Source organism: Pituophis catenifer, unplaced genomic scaffold (assembly GCF_029215685.1).
Source record: "Pituophis catenifer annectens isolate HBS135680 unplaced genomic scaffold, rPitCat1.0.hap2 SCAF_18, whole genome shotgun sequence".
Taxonomy (NCBI): Eukaryota; Metazoa; Chordata; class Lepidosauria; order Squamata; family Colubridae; genus Pituophis; species Pituophis catenifer.
Window position 1 is genome coordinate 3,199,252 of NW_027256898.1, and position 15,212 is coordinate 3,214,463.

The 15,212-nt window shown below is 44.3% G+C and overlaps 1 protein-coding gene across 1 annotated transcript in view; it reads left to right on the forward strand.

The window, feature by feature from the left end:
* GNB1 (G protein subunit beta 1) overlaps window positions 1-15,212 on the forward strand; it is a 54,271-nt gene that overhangs the window by 25,087 nt on the left and 13,972 nt on the right. Inside the window, exons 2-4 of the mRNA XM_070956330.1 lie at window positions 9,868-9,975; window positions 12,337-12,375; window positions 14,401-14,507. Of these exons, the coding sequence (XP_070812431.1) occupies window positions 9,919-9,975; window positions 12,337-12,375; window positions 14,401-14,507 (203 nt within the window). The 5' untranslated portion in view covers window positions 9,868-9,918. The remainder of the gene's footprint in view (window positions 1-9,867; window positions 9,976-12,336; window positions 12,376-14,400; window positions 14,508-15,212) is intronic.

The following is a 15,212-nucleotide window of genomic DNA, read 5'->3' on the forward strand; positions in this document are numbered from 1 at the left end:
GTCGTCTTCTGTCCTATCCTGGTGTTGAAGGTTGGAGAATGTCATGCAAGGAAAGCTTCAAAAGGGCTTTAATCCGTGCTTTCATAGCCCTACTTTACCCACTGGTTAATACAAATTAAACACGTCAGGGCTGAATGTTTAATCCGAGAGATGCGTCGGCAGCCGCAGTTCCTAATTGGTCTCCGAGGGATGAGCCGTTCCTCTCTCACCTGTACGGCATCTCTTCAGACAAACTGGGACTTTTTAGTTTCATAAATTTTGTATTTCCTGCAGAAGAGGGGGGGGGAAGAGAGTCCAGGTAGCAGGAGTTTTTAAGACGGATTTTCGTGGAAATTAGAACGCAGTGCAACAAACCCAGGAAGATAAATATGGAGGAAGCTTACCAAAGCCAGACATTATCTTACCATTGGTTGGTTGAAGTGGATCACCCAAACGCCTGGAGATTTAACCAGCGGCCCAGATTGGTGCTCATGCAAGGGGCTTGCACGCATGCACCTGGCTTAGAAAACGTGGCTAAATAGGATGGCATAGCGTAGGGGTGGCTGGGCAGGAGCGGGCCCACCCGCAGGTCGCCACTACCGATTCATCCGAACCGGCTGAATACCACCACTGGCACACTTGGATACAGCCTCATAATTTCCAAGACGGAAAAGAAATCGGCTGCAAACAGTTGAATGTTTCCTTCCAGATGTTCCTCCAAAATAGAAAAGAAATTGACTTCAACTCAGTGGCTAAGACGCTGAGCTTGTCGATCGAAAGGTCAGCAGTTCGGCGGTTCGAATCCCTAGTGCCGCGTAACGGGGTGAGCTCCCGTGACTTGTCCCAGCTTCTGCCAACCTAGCAGTTCAAAAGCACGTTAAAAAAAATGTAAGTAGAAAAATAGGGACCACCTTTGGTGGGAAGGTAACAGCGTTCTGTGCGTCTTTGGCATTGAGTCATGCCGACCACATGACCACGGAGACGTCTTCGGACAGCGCTGGCTCTTTGGCTTTGAAACGGAGATGAGCACCGCCCCCTAGAGTCGGGAACGACTAGCACGTATGTGCGAGGGGAACCTTTACCTTTACCTTTACCCTCTCAACCATAATTCACTTTATCACTATTTAAGCATCTACTAAAAACAAGCTGTGGCCTATATATATCCAGAGGAAGGTGTATGTTTGAATCATTGTATTCTTTAATACCTACACGAAAGCATGTGTTTTCCCAAGGAAATGATTTTTTTCCCCCAAGTATTTTAAACGTAAGATTTGACACTCCTAACCACTTTTGAGGTGAAGCAAAAGACTTGACAAGAATTATTTCTAATACAGGTAGTCCTCAACTTACAAGAGTTTGTTTAGTGACCGTTAGAAGTTACAACAGCGCTGAAAAAAGTGACTTAGGACCTGTTTTTTCACACAAAGCTCACTTAACAAATGTTTCGCTGAACAGAAATTTTGGCTCAATTCAGGGGTGAAATCCAGCAGGTTCTGGAGTAACGGTAGCGGAAATTTTGAGCGGTTCAGAGAACCGGCAAATACCACCTCTCCCTGGCCCCAGCGTGGGGTGGGAATGGGGATTTTGCAATATCCTCCCCCCCCAGGAGAGGGGAGGGAATGGGGATTTTGCAGTATCCTTCCCCTGGAGTGGGATGGGAATGGAGATTTTGCAGTATCCTTCCCCTGCCACGCCCACCAAGCCACGCCCACAGCACTGGTAGTAAAAAAAAAATTGGATTTCACCACTGGGCTCAATTGTGGTCGTAAATCGAGGATTACTTGTACATCATTGCTACGGAAGGAATTTTTTTAAAAAAAAAATTCACTTGAATTATTATAATAGTGGTTAGAATTGCAGTATTGCAGGCTGAGTCAGCCAGGAGTTCGAATCCCACCCAGGCTCAAAGGTTGACTCAACCTTCCATCCTTCTGAGCTTGGTAAAACGAAGACCCAGATTGTTGGGGTCGATAGGCTGATTCTGTAAAACCGCTTAGACAATGTTTAAAGCGCCATGAAGCGGTATATATGTCTTAAAGCGCTATTGCTTTAACTGGTTAATGGGGGAGATTTTTTTTTCCTGCAGTCTGATTTTATGCGGAAAAAAAACCGTATTGCTAGATATTACTGCCTTGTTCACGTTACTATTATTTGGTTCCTTGTTTAGGCAGATCGGGTTTCTCTCAGGTTTCAAAAGTTAATTCTTACCCAGCATCTTGTCTCAAAAGAAGTTTGTTCAAATGTTTTGCCAGCCGTTGGATCGCATCTCCCAAGGAATCACGATGATGCTTTTAAGCCTGTTGTGAATGGGGTGAGATTAGATGTCTGCCTTCGGTTTAGGAAGCTTAGGAGATCTGCCCATGTAGGGAGCCAAGAATCTCCCCGAGAAAACGAGATTGCAGTGAGAGGTCGCGCTCTCCCGAGGTCAGGTTCACACCGCCATGACAGGTATTCCACGTTTTCGCTTGATATTAATATTCTTGACTAGTTTTGCCTATTGCTTGTCTTTGATTCCTTCATCAGCTGCAGCCCTTCCTGGGTGAGGATAACTTGGTTAAGGTAGTTCATGTTATGAAGCTTCTAGGTAGGTTAGATTACGGGCAGTCCTCAATTTTCCTTCCTTCCTCCCTCCCTCCCTCCCTTCCCTCCTTCCTCCCTCCCGCTTTATCTCTCCTTCCTTCTCTTGCTTTCTCTCTCTCACACACTTTCCTCACTCTCTCCCTTCCTGCTTTCTCTCTTTCCTTCCTTCCCTCCTTCCCTTCCTTCCTTCCTTCCCTCCCTCCCTCCCTCCCTCCCTCGCTCCCACTTTATCTCTCCTTCCTTCTCTTGCTTTCTCTCTCTCACGCTTTCCTCCCTCCCTCCCTCCCTGCTTTCTCTCTTTCTTTCCTTCCTTCCTCCCCTCCCTCCTTCCCTTCCTTCCTTCCCTCCCTCCCGCTTTATCTCTCCTTCTTTCTCTTGCTTTCTCTCATGCTTTCCTTCCTCCCTCCCTTCCCTCTTTCCCTTCCTTCCTTCCCTCCCTCCTGCTTTATTTATTTATTTATTTATTTATTTATTTATTTATTTATTTATTTATTTATTTATTTAATTAATTTCTATACCGCCCTACTCCCGAAGGACTCAGGGCGGTGAACAGGCAGAGGATAAAAAACATAAATACAAAAATTTAAAATATTATCTCTCCTCCCTTCTCTTACTTTCTTTCTCACGCTTTCCTCCCTCCCTGCTTTCTCTCTCTTTCCTTCCTTCCTTCCTTCCTTCCTTCCTTCCTTCCTTCCTTCCTTCCTTCCATCCATCCTTCCTTCCTTCCTTCCTTCCTTCCTTCCTTCCTTCCTTCCTTCCTTCCTTCCTTCCTTCCTTCCTTCCTTCCCTCTTGCTTTATTTCTCCTTCCTTCTCTTGCTTTCTCTCTCTCTCACTCTTTCCTCCCTCCCTCTCTTCCTTCACTGTGGAATTTCTAGTCCCGATTGTGGTCGTAAGTCGAGGACTACCTGCACTGTAAAGGCATTCTTTGTGGGGCTGACCTTGGAGACAGTTCAGAAATGTTGGAATGGAATTCTTTCGGATTAATGGAACCACATTATATCAACTGATGGTTTGCAAGCACAGTTCTCTCGATCGGGCAAATGGATATTTTTAATCTTGTAAAACATCCATTTTGGGGGAAGTGTATTTATTAGGTGTTTGTAAAAGTGAGGAATCTTTACTTTGGGGTGGTCTAGTGCTGAGGCCTTTTGTTCCTTCTTTGTTCAACCTTTTAAATTACTATTTTTGTGTCAGGTTAATGGCTTCTTCCTCTCCGTTTTGATGCCTTATTGATTTCTTTCGTTTTCAGTTCTTAGCGGTGGGTCAGTTTTCAATTTTTCATAAGTTCCAGCTTGGGGTGAAGGCTTCTTACTTAGAAAAAAAACCCTTCTTTTAAACACAAGAAGATTTAACTGTAAATACTTATATAGGTAGCCCTTAATGACCACAATAGAGCCCAACATTTCTGCTGTTAAGCGAGACATTTGTTAAGTGAGCTTTGCCCCACTTTATGACCTTTCTTGCCACAGTCGTTAAGTGGATCACTGCACTGTGATAAATTAGCAGCCCGGTTGTTAAGTGAATCGGGTTTCCCCATTGACTTTGCTCGTCAGAAGGTCGCAAAAGGGGAACACGTGACCCCGGGACACAGCGACGGTCATAAGTATGAACCAGTTGCCACGCATCTGAATCTTGATCACGTGATCGTGGGAGATGCCGCGAAGGTCGTAAGTGTGAAAACCGGTAAATCGGTCGCTTTTCCCAGTGCCGTCGTAACTTTGAACGGTCACTAAATGAGCTGTTGTAAATCGAGGATTACCCCTATATGCAAATGTTGGAAACTTCACCTCTGAAATCTTTGAAGAAAGGGCAAAAACCTCAGTGTTACGATTTGGAGCATGCCGATAATTAATCAAAGCCGCAGTCCTTCTGTTAATTCGAAATTTAGCATGATATTTAATGGCATCAATAATTGGTACGGGTAGGCTGATACAGACCCCACCACCACTAAAGTTGCAACCGTAACCCCTATTAAAAAAAATAACAGCTTTACCTTGTTAATTATGGTGCAAACAGCGCTTGTTTTAATTTCATTTTGAAAGAAAATCTGGGCAGTTTCTGTGGGATTTTAAGATAAAACCCGGGAAGAACTATTGCTGTGAATATTAGCACAGCACAGTTAGCCTACGAATAATTAGGATTTAATTTCGGTGGCTTAACAGCAGTTCACTAGGTGAGTTTAAGTAATCAGCCTCACTTTCTTCAATTGGTTCACTGCTTCAAAAATACCGGGTAGCATCCTTTGATTAACTTAGTCCTTTCTCAATCTTTTTCTGATTATAGCGTCATTTGGCTCAGAGGCAAAAAAACACCCCACCCTAATTTAATTTGTGTTAAATTGTGTGTGTGTGTGGGGGGGTATGATAGCACCGTTGGAAAAAAACTTGCTGGTCAATTACAACTCTTAACGCCCAGAAAATATTTTCCAGAATATTGACTTTGGTTTTGGTTCGGTTCGTTGCAAGTGACCGTTGAAACGGCGATTCGAGTTTGTTTCCCCCCGTTTAGCCGTTTGGCTGTAAGAAAATGGCCTTTCTGTTCAAAAAGAGGAAGACCACATTATTTGGAAAGGCGACGTGGCTGATGCATGAATGTACATCTGAAAACGCTTTTTACATCTTTTGACTGTTTGAAATTGTTGGCAAAGCGTTCATTCGTTCATTCGATTTGTCAGGCCGCACTTGCAATATTGCATCCAGCTTTGGTTGCCATGATATTAAAAAAAAAAAGATGTTAAGACGCTGGAAAAAGTGCAGAGAAGAGCAATAAAGAGGATTAGGGGACTGGAGGATAAAACATGAAGAACGGTTGCAAGAACTGGGTATGTCTAATGAAAAGAAGGACCAGGGGAGACATGATAGCAGTCTTCCAGTATCTCAGGGGCTGCCCCAAAGAAGAGGGAGTCAAGCTATTCTCCAAAGCACCTGAGGGCAGGACAAGAAGCAACGGGTGGAAACTAATCAAGGAGAGAAGCAACTTAGAACTAAGGAGAAATTTCCTGACAGTGAAAACAATTAATCCGTGGAACAACTTGCCACCAGAAGTTGTGAATGCTCCAACACTGGAAGTTTTTAAGAAGATGTTGGATAACCATTTGTCTGAAATACGAGACGGGGGAAAAAAAAAAAAGAATTTTTCGAGCAAAGCAAACTGTTTTGTTTGTAGGGCAAGAATTTTCACACCTGCACAAGAATGGGATTGCACCTGCTGCTTTCCTCGAATTGAACCTGGGTAGCAAATTAGACATCCCTCTAATAATTAGATGCCCTTACCTAAGGGCCTTTTTCTGTGCTGGTTGTCCATAATGCCAGCCGTCTTTATGATGGGACCTTGCCTGTCGGTAGCTCAACCCCATCAAAAATTGCTATTAAATAGTGGCTTCGGGCAGTTTTAAATGCATTAGGGGCCCCGCACTTGGATGGAAAGGTTGATTTGGCAGTTTGGAGGCAAACCTACAACTAGGGAGAAATTTCCTCACAGTTACAACAATTAATCAGTGGAACAGCTTGACTCCAGAAGTTGTAAATGCCCCAACACTGGAAGTTTTTAAGAAGAGATTGAACCTTTTCTAGTCTGTGGCCTTTCTCCACCAGCTTCCCGTTAATGCAAAAATCACCAGTTGCCTTATCGCGCGCATACTTAGAATGAGTTTCAGGGGCTGATGATTATAGATGTTGCAATGTTCCGAAGCTAGCAAGCTTGAAGTCCGCAACCTGACGGAGGCAATAAATAAAATGAGATCGAGGACTTCAAAACACCTGCTTGCCTTCAAAACAACTATAGATGTAGAATAAGAGTTGGGTGGGACCTTGGAGGTCTTCTAGGCAGGCAGGAAACCCTACATCACTTCAGGTAAATGGTTGTCCATTTTCCTAGGGATAGTGACGAGTGGAGTGGAGTGGACTAGAGTAAGTTGGAAGGGACCTTGGAGGTCTTCTAGTCCAACCCCCCGATTAGGCAGCAACTAATTGTAATTAGAACCTGCTTGGTCCTAATTCTCATTTTAGGAAGACAATTCAAAAGAAACTCTTGGCTGACATGTCCCAAAGGTGCTCTTTCCAAAAGATAGCTGGACTTCGTTTTTCCTTGAAGACGTTTTGCTTCTCATCCAAGAAGCTTCTCCAGTTCTGAGCCAGTCCGTCAGAACCGATGAAGCTTCTTGGATGAGAAGCAAAACGTCTTCCAAGGAAAAACAAAGCTGCTTTTTGAAAAAGCACCTTTGAGACAACTGTGACCTGGATGACTGAGAATCTTTATAGACTCTCTTTTAACTATTTTGAATTGCGTCGAGACAGGAAGAAACTGCCCACAACTCTGCCTTATGGTTCTTCCATCATACCGTCTCTCCCGGGGGGGGGGGTGAGCTTCTTGAAACAACCGCCGGGATATAGAGGCTGGACTTAAGATCATCCCAGGCATCATCTTAATTGGATTTGCACCAATGGCTAACTCGAGCCGGGAGATTAGGAAGCCTTAGCAACGATCCGGCAATCCAGAACTTCAGAGATGCTCCTGGGTATAGACGGGATAAGGGCTGCAGGTTCAGACTGAGGTAGCTCCTGTAAAAATTATTTTAAATTATTGATCGCTTAGGGTGATTCAGCGGTGCTATTCGGGCGAACCGGTAGTTAAATTGCCGGCTCAAAACGGGGCGCGGGAATGCACGTCTTACTTTCCCCCCCCCTCCCTGTGGCCCATTTTTGCTCCCGGGAGGTGCAGAAGGCCATGTTCTGCTTGTCGCACACCCCTGGCCACACCCACCATGGCCACGCCCACCCAGCCGGTCATTATTTGAATCCCGCCACTGGTTACATTCTGATTCAAGAGCTTCAAAATGATGCTTTTCTCCCCCACCCCCCATTTTTTCCCCCACCTCCCAACCACAATTTGGGGGGGTGGGGTGTCTGAGAAAGAGAGATTGCCACAAAGTGTGAGTTTGTGGGCTTAGGTGGCTAAAGGAGGACTTGGCCATGGGTTCCCCCCCCCCCCCAAAAAAATTCCATCAACGTAGCTGATAAATGGAGAACCCTGGATGACGGTTGGCTCCGAACTCTTAAGCAGAACCTTGGGCCGGAAGGAATAAATTGAAATTTTGCAAATATTATCTTTTTTTTTTGCCACGGCTGGACATTTGCCAGCGTCAGATCAGCTTGGGAGATGGGTCTTTTGTGGCTAACTCTGCTAGGATCCTGGGGAGCGAAAGGGAAGAAAATTGGGTGGGTGAAATTAAAACAGCAGTTACAGCTCTGTAAGGTGTGAAAAGGATCCTTGGGAGTTTTGAGGGTCTGGGAACACGAAAAGATGAAATTGTTGCCATCAGACGTCCTGCAGCATTTCACACGCTTTTGTGCAAGATTTTTTTTTTTTTTTAAAGTAGTTTGAGAGGTTGTGCTGGAGCTGGGGAAAAGCAACTGGGATTTCTTCCACAGGCTGCTATTTCTGAAAGACAGTGGCTATGTTTTTTTGGGGAGAGGGGGGAATTAAAAGGATAAACCTCAAAAGGGGGCAAATCTAAAAATGGTTCATCAGGATAAAAGAATTGAATGATGTTTATAGATTATAAAAGTTTTTCTTAGATTCGCTCTTGAATAAGAACAGGAACAGAATAGACTAGAAACAGAACAGAACAGAACAGAACAAAATTCTTTATTGGTCAAGTGTGATTGGACATATAAGGAGACCTTATGCACCGGAGACAATTTCCTTGTGTGTCCAGTCACACTTGGCCAATAAAGAATTCTGTTCTGTTCTTATTCTATTCTACATTCTATTCTTATTCTATTCTTATTCTATTCTTATTCTATTCTTATTCTATTCTATTCTATTCTATTCTATTCTATTCTATTCTATTCTATTCTATTCTACATTCTATTCTTATTCTATTCTTATTCTATTCTACATTCTGTATTCTATTCTGTTCTATTCTACATTCTATTCTATTCTGTTCTGTTCTTATTCTATTCCGTTCTGTGCTATTTTGTTCTGTTCTGTCCTATATTCTATTCTGTTCTGCCTTCTGTTCTGTTTTATTCTATTCTATTTCTCGAAGGAAAATTCAAGAGCGAACCCAAGAAAAACATACAGAAATATCTAAAATCAATAACAGGCGAAGTAGTATTTCTTTTATTTTATTTTCTGTATTTCTTTTAGGATCTGTGCGGAAACCTCTTTGATCAAGATTTTTCATTTTTTGTATAAAAAAAAAAAAGTTGTTGCCAATTTTAATCATGAATTCTGCTTCAGATGGATCGACGTAATTATTTTATTTTGGTTTGTTTAATCAATTCCCATCCCAGCGTTATTGTTGAGTAGAGGAACCAGCCAGCAGTGAAATGCACAATTATTTTCTCCTTTGCAGTCTTTTGAAAAATAATAATACGAGAATAATGGAGAAGAGTGCATAGTTTACAAATGTTGTATAATTCAGCATTACAGGTAGTACTCGACTTAACAGTCCATTTAGTGACTGTTCAAAGTTACAACAAGACTGAAAAAAGTGATTTATGACCATTTTTCACACTTACGACCGTTGCAACATCCCCACGGTCACCTGATCAAAATTCAGGCGCTTGGCAACTGACTCGTATTTACGACTGTTGCAGAGTCCCTGGGTCACTTGATCCCCTTTTGCGACCTTCTGACAAGCCTGATTTGCTTAACAACCGTGTCACTAACTTAACAACTGCAGTGATTCCCTTAACAGCTGTGGCCAGAAAAGTCGTAAAATGGGACAAAACTCACTTAACAAATGTCTCACTTAGCGGCATAAATTTTGGGCTCAGTTGTGGACATAAGTCGAGAATTGCTTGTTCTTAGCCCAAGATTTTGAGATGATGTGTGTATCAGGGTTCCAATGGATGCCCTAATTAAATCATGAGCCTCGAGCCAAGCTTCGAAAGAAATTCAGTTATTTATTACAAGCTTCATGTCGGCACATTCCAAGTGAAGCCAACTCTTACCCCATGTAATTTGCGACCCAGACTTGACCCTGTTTCCCCCCTCCCCCCAGGGTGTGTCATCAGTCACATTTGCCAACAGAAAAATTTTGTGGGTTGTACAGATCACTCCCCTCCAGCTGCTGTGGGTAACCCTGGGAGACAGCCTTGAGAGAGATATGTCTGGAATGTGCTTTTGTTATTGGCTGCCATGCTGCTTCACCATTTTCCCATCCCCCTTGCCTATGGCAACTCGAGAGCAGGCCAGGGATGCTTTGCAAGTTGACATTGTGTGCATGTCGATATAAATATTTGGTTCATTGATGAGCAAAAGATTAGCCGAGTCACACTTTCTGTTTGTTTATTTTGCAGGTTTTTAAGCTTTTAAGGAGTGTCAAAGCTGTACACCTTTAGTGCGGGAAGATGAGTGAACTCGATCAGTTACGCCAGGAGGCTGAACAACTAAAGAACCAAATCAGAGTAAGTATTAATTTATTTGCTCTCCTCCTTCAGTGAAATATTCCTGAGATCTTTGATTTATAGAATTTTCAAAAATTTGGGCGGGGGGGGATATCTAAAATTGGCTTTCGACAGATGTTTTCATTAAAATGAAAAAAAATCATTAAAATTAAAGAATTGTATGGAATGAAAGGTAGCGTTGGGCTGAGATAACAACCACATTAAAATGGCCTTGAAATCGGTTTGTGGTTTTTTTCTATTTCTTTTTCTTACTCTTAAGTCCATTTTTCAGCATCTCTTACGCCCCGTGACATATTTAAGTCACCAAGTACAATTTGGCAGTGACCGTAGGGTAGCGCAAAATGACCACCCCAAGAATATGGAACTTATAGTAAAGAAAATGTATATTTGATTATTCATGTAATAACTGCAGCTAGAATTGTATTTGCACAAAATTGGAAAAGTGCAGAGATCCCTACGGATGAAAATGTGATTAAGAAAATATTACAGTGTGCAGAAAGGAATAGATTAACACTTGCAATTAAAGGAAAGGAAGAATCTGACTATTACAGTATATGGGAGTTATTTTATCAACGGTTAGAGAATAAATATGAAAATTAGAAATAAAAGCGGAGGAGCGAAATATCGAAAATGTATTACTAAGTCAAATAACCTAAGAAGAGAAATGTTACAACAGTAGATACGTTATGTATTAGCATTAATCCAAGAATAGATATAAATAATGAACGTGGCTCTAAATTTTAATGGTTATTGCACAAAAAATTTGTACCCAGACGACACACTGAATGAGTCACCCTTTAATGACAGACTTTAAGGAAAGATGAAATGTTTGTATTAAAAGGAAATTAAAAAATGTAAAAAAAAGAAAAAAAGAAAATGAAATGGTATAAGGCAGTGATGGCTAACCTTTTTGCCATCGCGTGCCAAAAGTGAGGGGTCGTGGGTGTACCCACACTCATAATTCTATGTGCCCCCCCTCCCCCGTGCTCTCCCTGCTTTTGGCACACGATGGCACGGTGGGCCCAGTAGGCCCATTTTTCATTCTCCCCAGGCTCCATAGCCTTTCTAGGAGTCTGGGGAGGGCACAAACAGCCTTCCCTAGCTCCCCCGAGGCCCTCTGGAGGCTCGATATGGCCTGTTTCCCAACTTCCGGTGGGCCCAAAAGATCCGAAAATCAGCTGGCTGGCACCCACGTGTGCGCTGGAGCTGAGCTCATGTGCCAACCAATATGGCTCTGCATGCCACACGTTCGCCATCACAGGTATAGGGTTTCCTGCCTCTACCATTTCAGGGGGTTGGACTAGAAGACCTCCGGGGTCCCTTCCAACTCTGTTATTCTATTCTTTTCTATATGCAGATCAAAATCCAGCAGAAGCTTTTGGTGAAATTCTTTCTGGAGCTCAGATCTCCTCTTTCTCAAGCAGTGTTTCCCCACCTTAGGCATTTTAAGATGTGTGGACTTCAACCTCCATGCTGGCTGTGGTATTCTGGGAGTTGAAGTCCACACGTCTTAAAATGCCTAAGGCCGTGATGGTGAACCTATGGCACGCGTGCCACAGGTCACGCGGAGCCATATGGGTGGGCACACGAGCGTTGCCCTAGCTTAGCTCCAGTGCGCATGTGCGTGCCGGCCAACTGATTTTTGACCTTTCAGGGCCCAACAGAAGTTGGGAAACGGGCCATTTCCTGCCTCCAGAGGGCCTCGGGGGGAGGGGGGGTGGGGGGGGAGGCTGTTTTTGCCCTCCCCAGGCTCCAAGAAAGCTTCTGGAGCCTGGGAAGGGCGAAAAACGGGCCTAATCTTCCAGCCGGCCGAGCAGCATAATTGTGTTTTAAATCTATCCCCGCCGGATTGAAATCTCATGATGGAATTCCCTCCTAATCACGAGTCACCGGATTAAATTTGGAGTGGCTGTTTTAACATTTAGACCAACGCGGGCACAGTGCAGAATTGATGCCGCTTGCAATGCCCAACGGAAAGGGGTTTCATAAAGAGATTATCCGGTTTAGCATGTCTGAAACCTTTTTGCACCCGTCCTTCCCCCTTCATCCTCATCACCCCCTTTTTCTTTCTTTCTTTCTTTCTTTTTCTTTTTTTGCCATTTGATTGAGGGAGATGCTGGCTCTAACAGGCTTTCTAAATTCTTAGCAGATTATAAGCTTCCGATAAATAGAGAAGGGCTTCCCTCCTCCCAAGGTATTTATGTCTGCACTTTCCCTATCGGGACGCAGCCCTGGGACGGCGAACGGTCGTTTTAAAACAGAAGCAGGAGAAAAAAAATGCGGTGGTTTTTTTTCTTTCTTGTTTGTTTGACTGTTTTTCCTCTGCGAGCATTCACACATTCTTTTCTTCTTTTCTTGCAGGATGCTAGGAAAGCCTGTGCTGACGCTACCTTGGCCCAGGTAATTGCGCTGTGTGTGTGTGTGTGTGTGTGTGTGTGTGTGAGAGAGAGAGAGAGAGAGAGAGAGAGAGAGACAGAGGGAGAGAGAAATTTAATTGAAGTGTTTTGTGTCCCTTAAATATGGCATACAGGTGCTCATTGACTTACAACTACAATTGAGCCCAACATTTCTGAGGTGGTGTAGGGTTTCCTGCCTAAGCAGGGGGTTGGATTAGAAGACCTCCATAGGTCCCTTCCAACTTCCTATCCTATCCTATCCTATCCTATCCTATCCTATCCTATCCTATCCTATCCTATCCTATCCTATCCTATCCTATCCTATTTTGCATTCCATTCCATTCCATTCCATTCCATTCCATTCCATTCCATTCCATTCCATTCCATTCCATTCTATTCTATATTCTATATTCTATATTCTATCCTATCCTATCCTGCATTCTACCCTATCCCTATCCCTATTCTTTCCTCAACAAAACGTTTGTTTAGGTGGAGTTTTGCGAACTTTTTCCCCCCCCCGCCACCGTTGTTAAGTGAACCACTACACGGTTGTGTAGCTAGTAACACAGTTAAGTAAAATCTGACTTTCCCCATTGATTTTGCTGGTTGGACGGCCGCCAAAGGCGATCTCACGTGACCCCTGGGACCTTGCAACCGTCATAAGTACATGCCAGTTGCTGAGCAGCTGGATTTTGATCACATGACCCTGGCTCCCACCCCCAAAAAGCCCCTCGTTTTATTTTCTTAATGATGGCTTAAGTGGCCCTGATCAGGTTTCCTCTTAGGGTGCTGCCATTTGAGAGGTTGGGTTGTTTTTTTGTTTTTGTTTTTTTTTGGTGACACCTTCAGGTTTTGAACGAATTCCCCTGGGCCCTTTAGTACTTTGCAATAATAAGACCCTGGCAGGCATTTCCTCTTACCTCATCCTCTAGGGCAGGGGTGCCCAACCTCGCCCACTCTTAAGATTTGTGGACTTCAACTCCCAGAATTCTCTTGGGGAATTCTGGGAGTTGAAGTCCACAGGTCTTATAGTTGCCAAGGTTGGATACCTCTGCTACAGTGTATATTCTCTCTCTCTTTCTCTCCCTCTCTCCTCTCCTCCCTCCCTTTATCTTTCCCTCCTTCTCTCTTTCTGTTTCTCTCTCCCTCTCCATGATTCTTGATGAACGTATCTTTTCTTTTATGTACACTGAGAGCGTATGCAGCAAAGACAAATTCCTTGTGTGTCCAATCACACTTGGCCAATAAAGAATTCTGTTCTGTTCTATTCTCTCTCTCCCTCCTTCCTTCATCTCCCTCCCTCCCTCTCTCTCTTTCTCTCTCCCTCCCTTCTTCCTTCCCTCTCTCTCTCCCTCCTTCCTTCATCTCTCTCTTTCTGTCCCTCCCTCCCTCTCTTTGTCTTCCTGTCTCTCTCCTTCTCCCTCCTTCATCTCACTTTTCCCCCCTCTTTTTCTCCCTGCCTCCCTCCACCCCCTCTCTCTTTTTCTTTCCCTCCTTCCTTCCTTCCCTCCCTCCCTCCCTCTTTTTCTTTTTCTCTTTCTCTTTCCCTCTCCTCTCTCTCCTGCCTTCCTCCATCTCTCTCTTTCTCTCTCCCTCCTTCCTTCATCTATCTTTCTCCCCCTCTCCCTCGCTCTCTCTTTTCCTTCCCTCTCTCTCTGTCTCCCTCCTTCCTTCATCTCTCTCTTTCTCCCCCCTTTCTCCCTTTGTCTCTCCTTCCTTCCTTCCTTCCTTCCTTCCTTCCTTCCTTCCTTCCTTCCTGTCTCCCTCCTTTGTCTCTTTCTCTCCGTCTCTCTCATTCTCCCTCCTTCATCTCTCTTTTTCTCCCCCTCTTTCTCTCTCTGCCTCCCTCCCCTCTCTGCCCCTCTCTCTCTCTCTCTCTCTCTCCCTCCCTCCCTCCCTCTCTCTCTCTCTCTCTCTCTCTCTCTCTCTCTCTCTCTCTCTCACACACACACACACACACACACACACAACCCCCTTTGGGTAGTAGCTGTTGTTTGACAGATGATGTGCAATTCTTCTTCTGTTTCAGATCACAGCCAACATTGATCCTGTGGGTCGTATTCAGATGCGCACTAGACGAACACTGCGAGGACACTTGGCCAAAATTTATGCAATGCACTGGGGAACCGATTCCAGGTAAGTTACCTGGGTTGGACAGGTTGTCCCCCAACGCAAGGTTGGATACTAAGGATTCCTCCCTTCTCATGAGAAGAGGGAAGGATTTACCCCCCCCCCCCCAAAAAAAAGGGAGATGGGAGGAAATCGGTGAGCCTGAGCAGCTCCTGGTTGCGCTACTGCTTTGTGCAACACAACAGATGACCAATAATGAGCCTCTCCTGCTTCGCCCCAGCTATTTTTCCTCAATTTATGACGAGTCCTCTACCTACGATCGTAATTGGGCCCAGGATGTCCATTGCTAAGCAAAGCAGTTGTTAAGTGAGTCGCCCCCAATTTTGCAATCTTTTTTGGCCACGGTCATTAAGAACAGAGAAAACAGAGTTGGAAGGGACCTTGGAGGTCTTCTAGTCCAACCCCCTGCTTAGGCAGGAAACCCTCCAACCAATTAAGCATTTCAGTGCAGTCGTTCAGTGGATCATGCGGTCGTTAAGGGAATCTGACTTCCCCCATTCAGTGTGCTTGTCGGAAACCGGCTGGGAAATGTGGCAAACGGTGATCACACAACCCCTGGGACAAAGCAGCCATGACGAATACATACTGGTGGCCATTAGCACCTGAATTTTGAGGATGGGACTGCAGGAATGGTTGTTAGCTGAGGACCAACCGCGAGTCACTATTTTCAGTACTTTTGGAACTTTGAACGGTCCCTAAACAAGTGGTTGT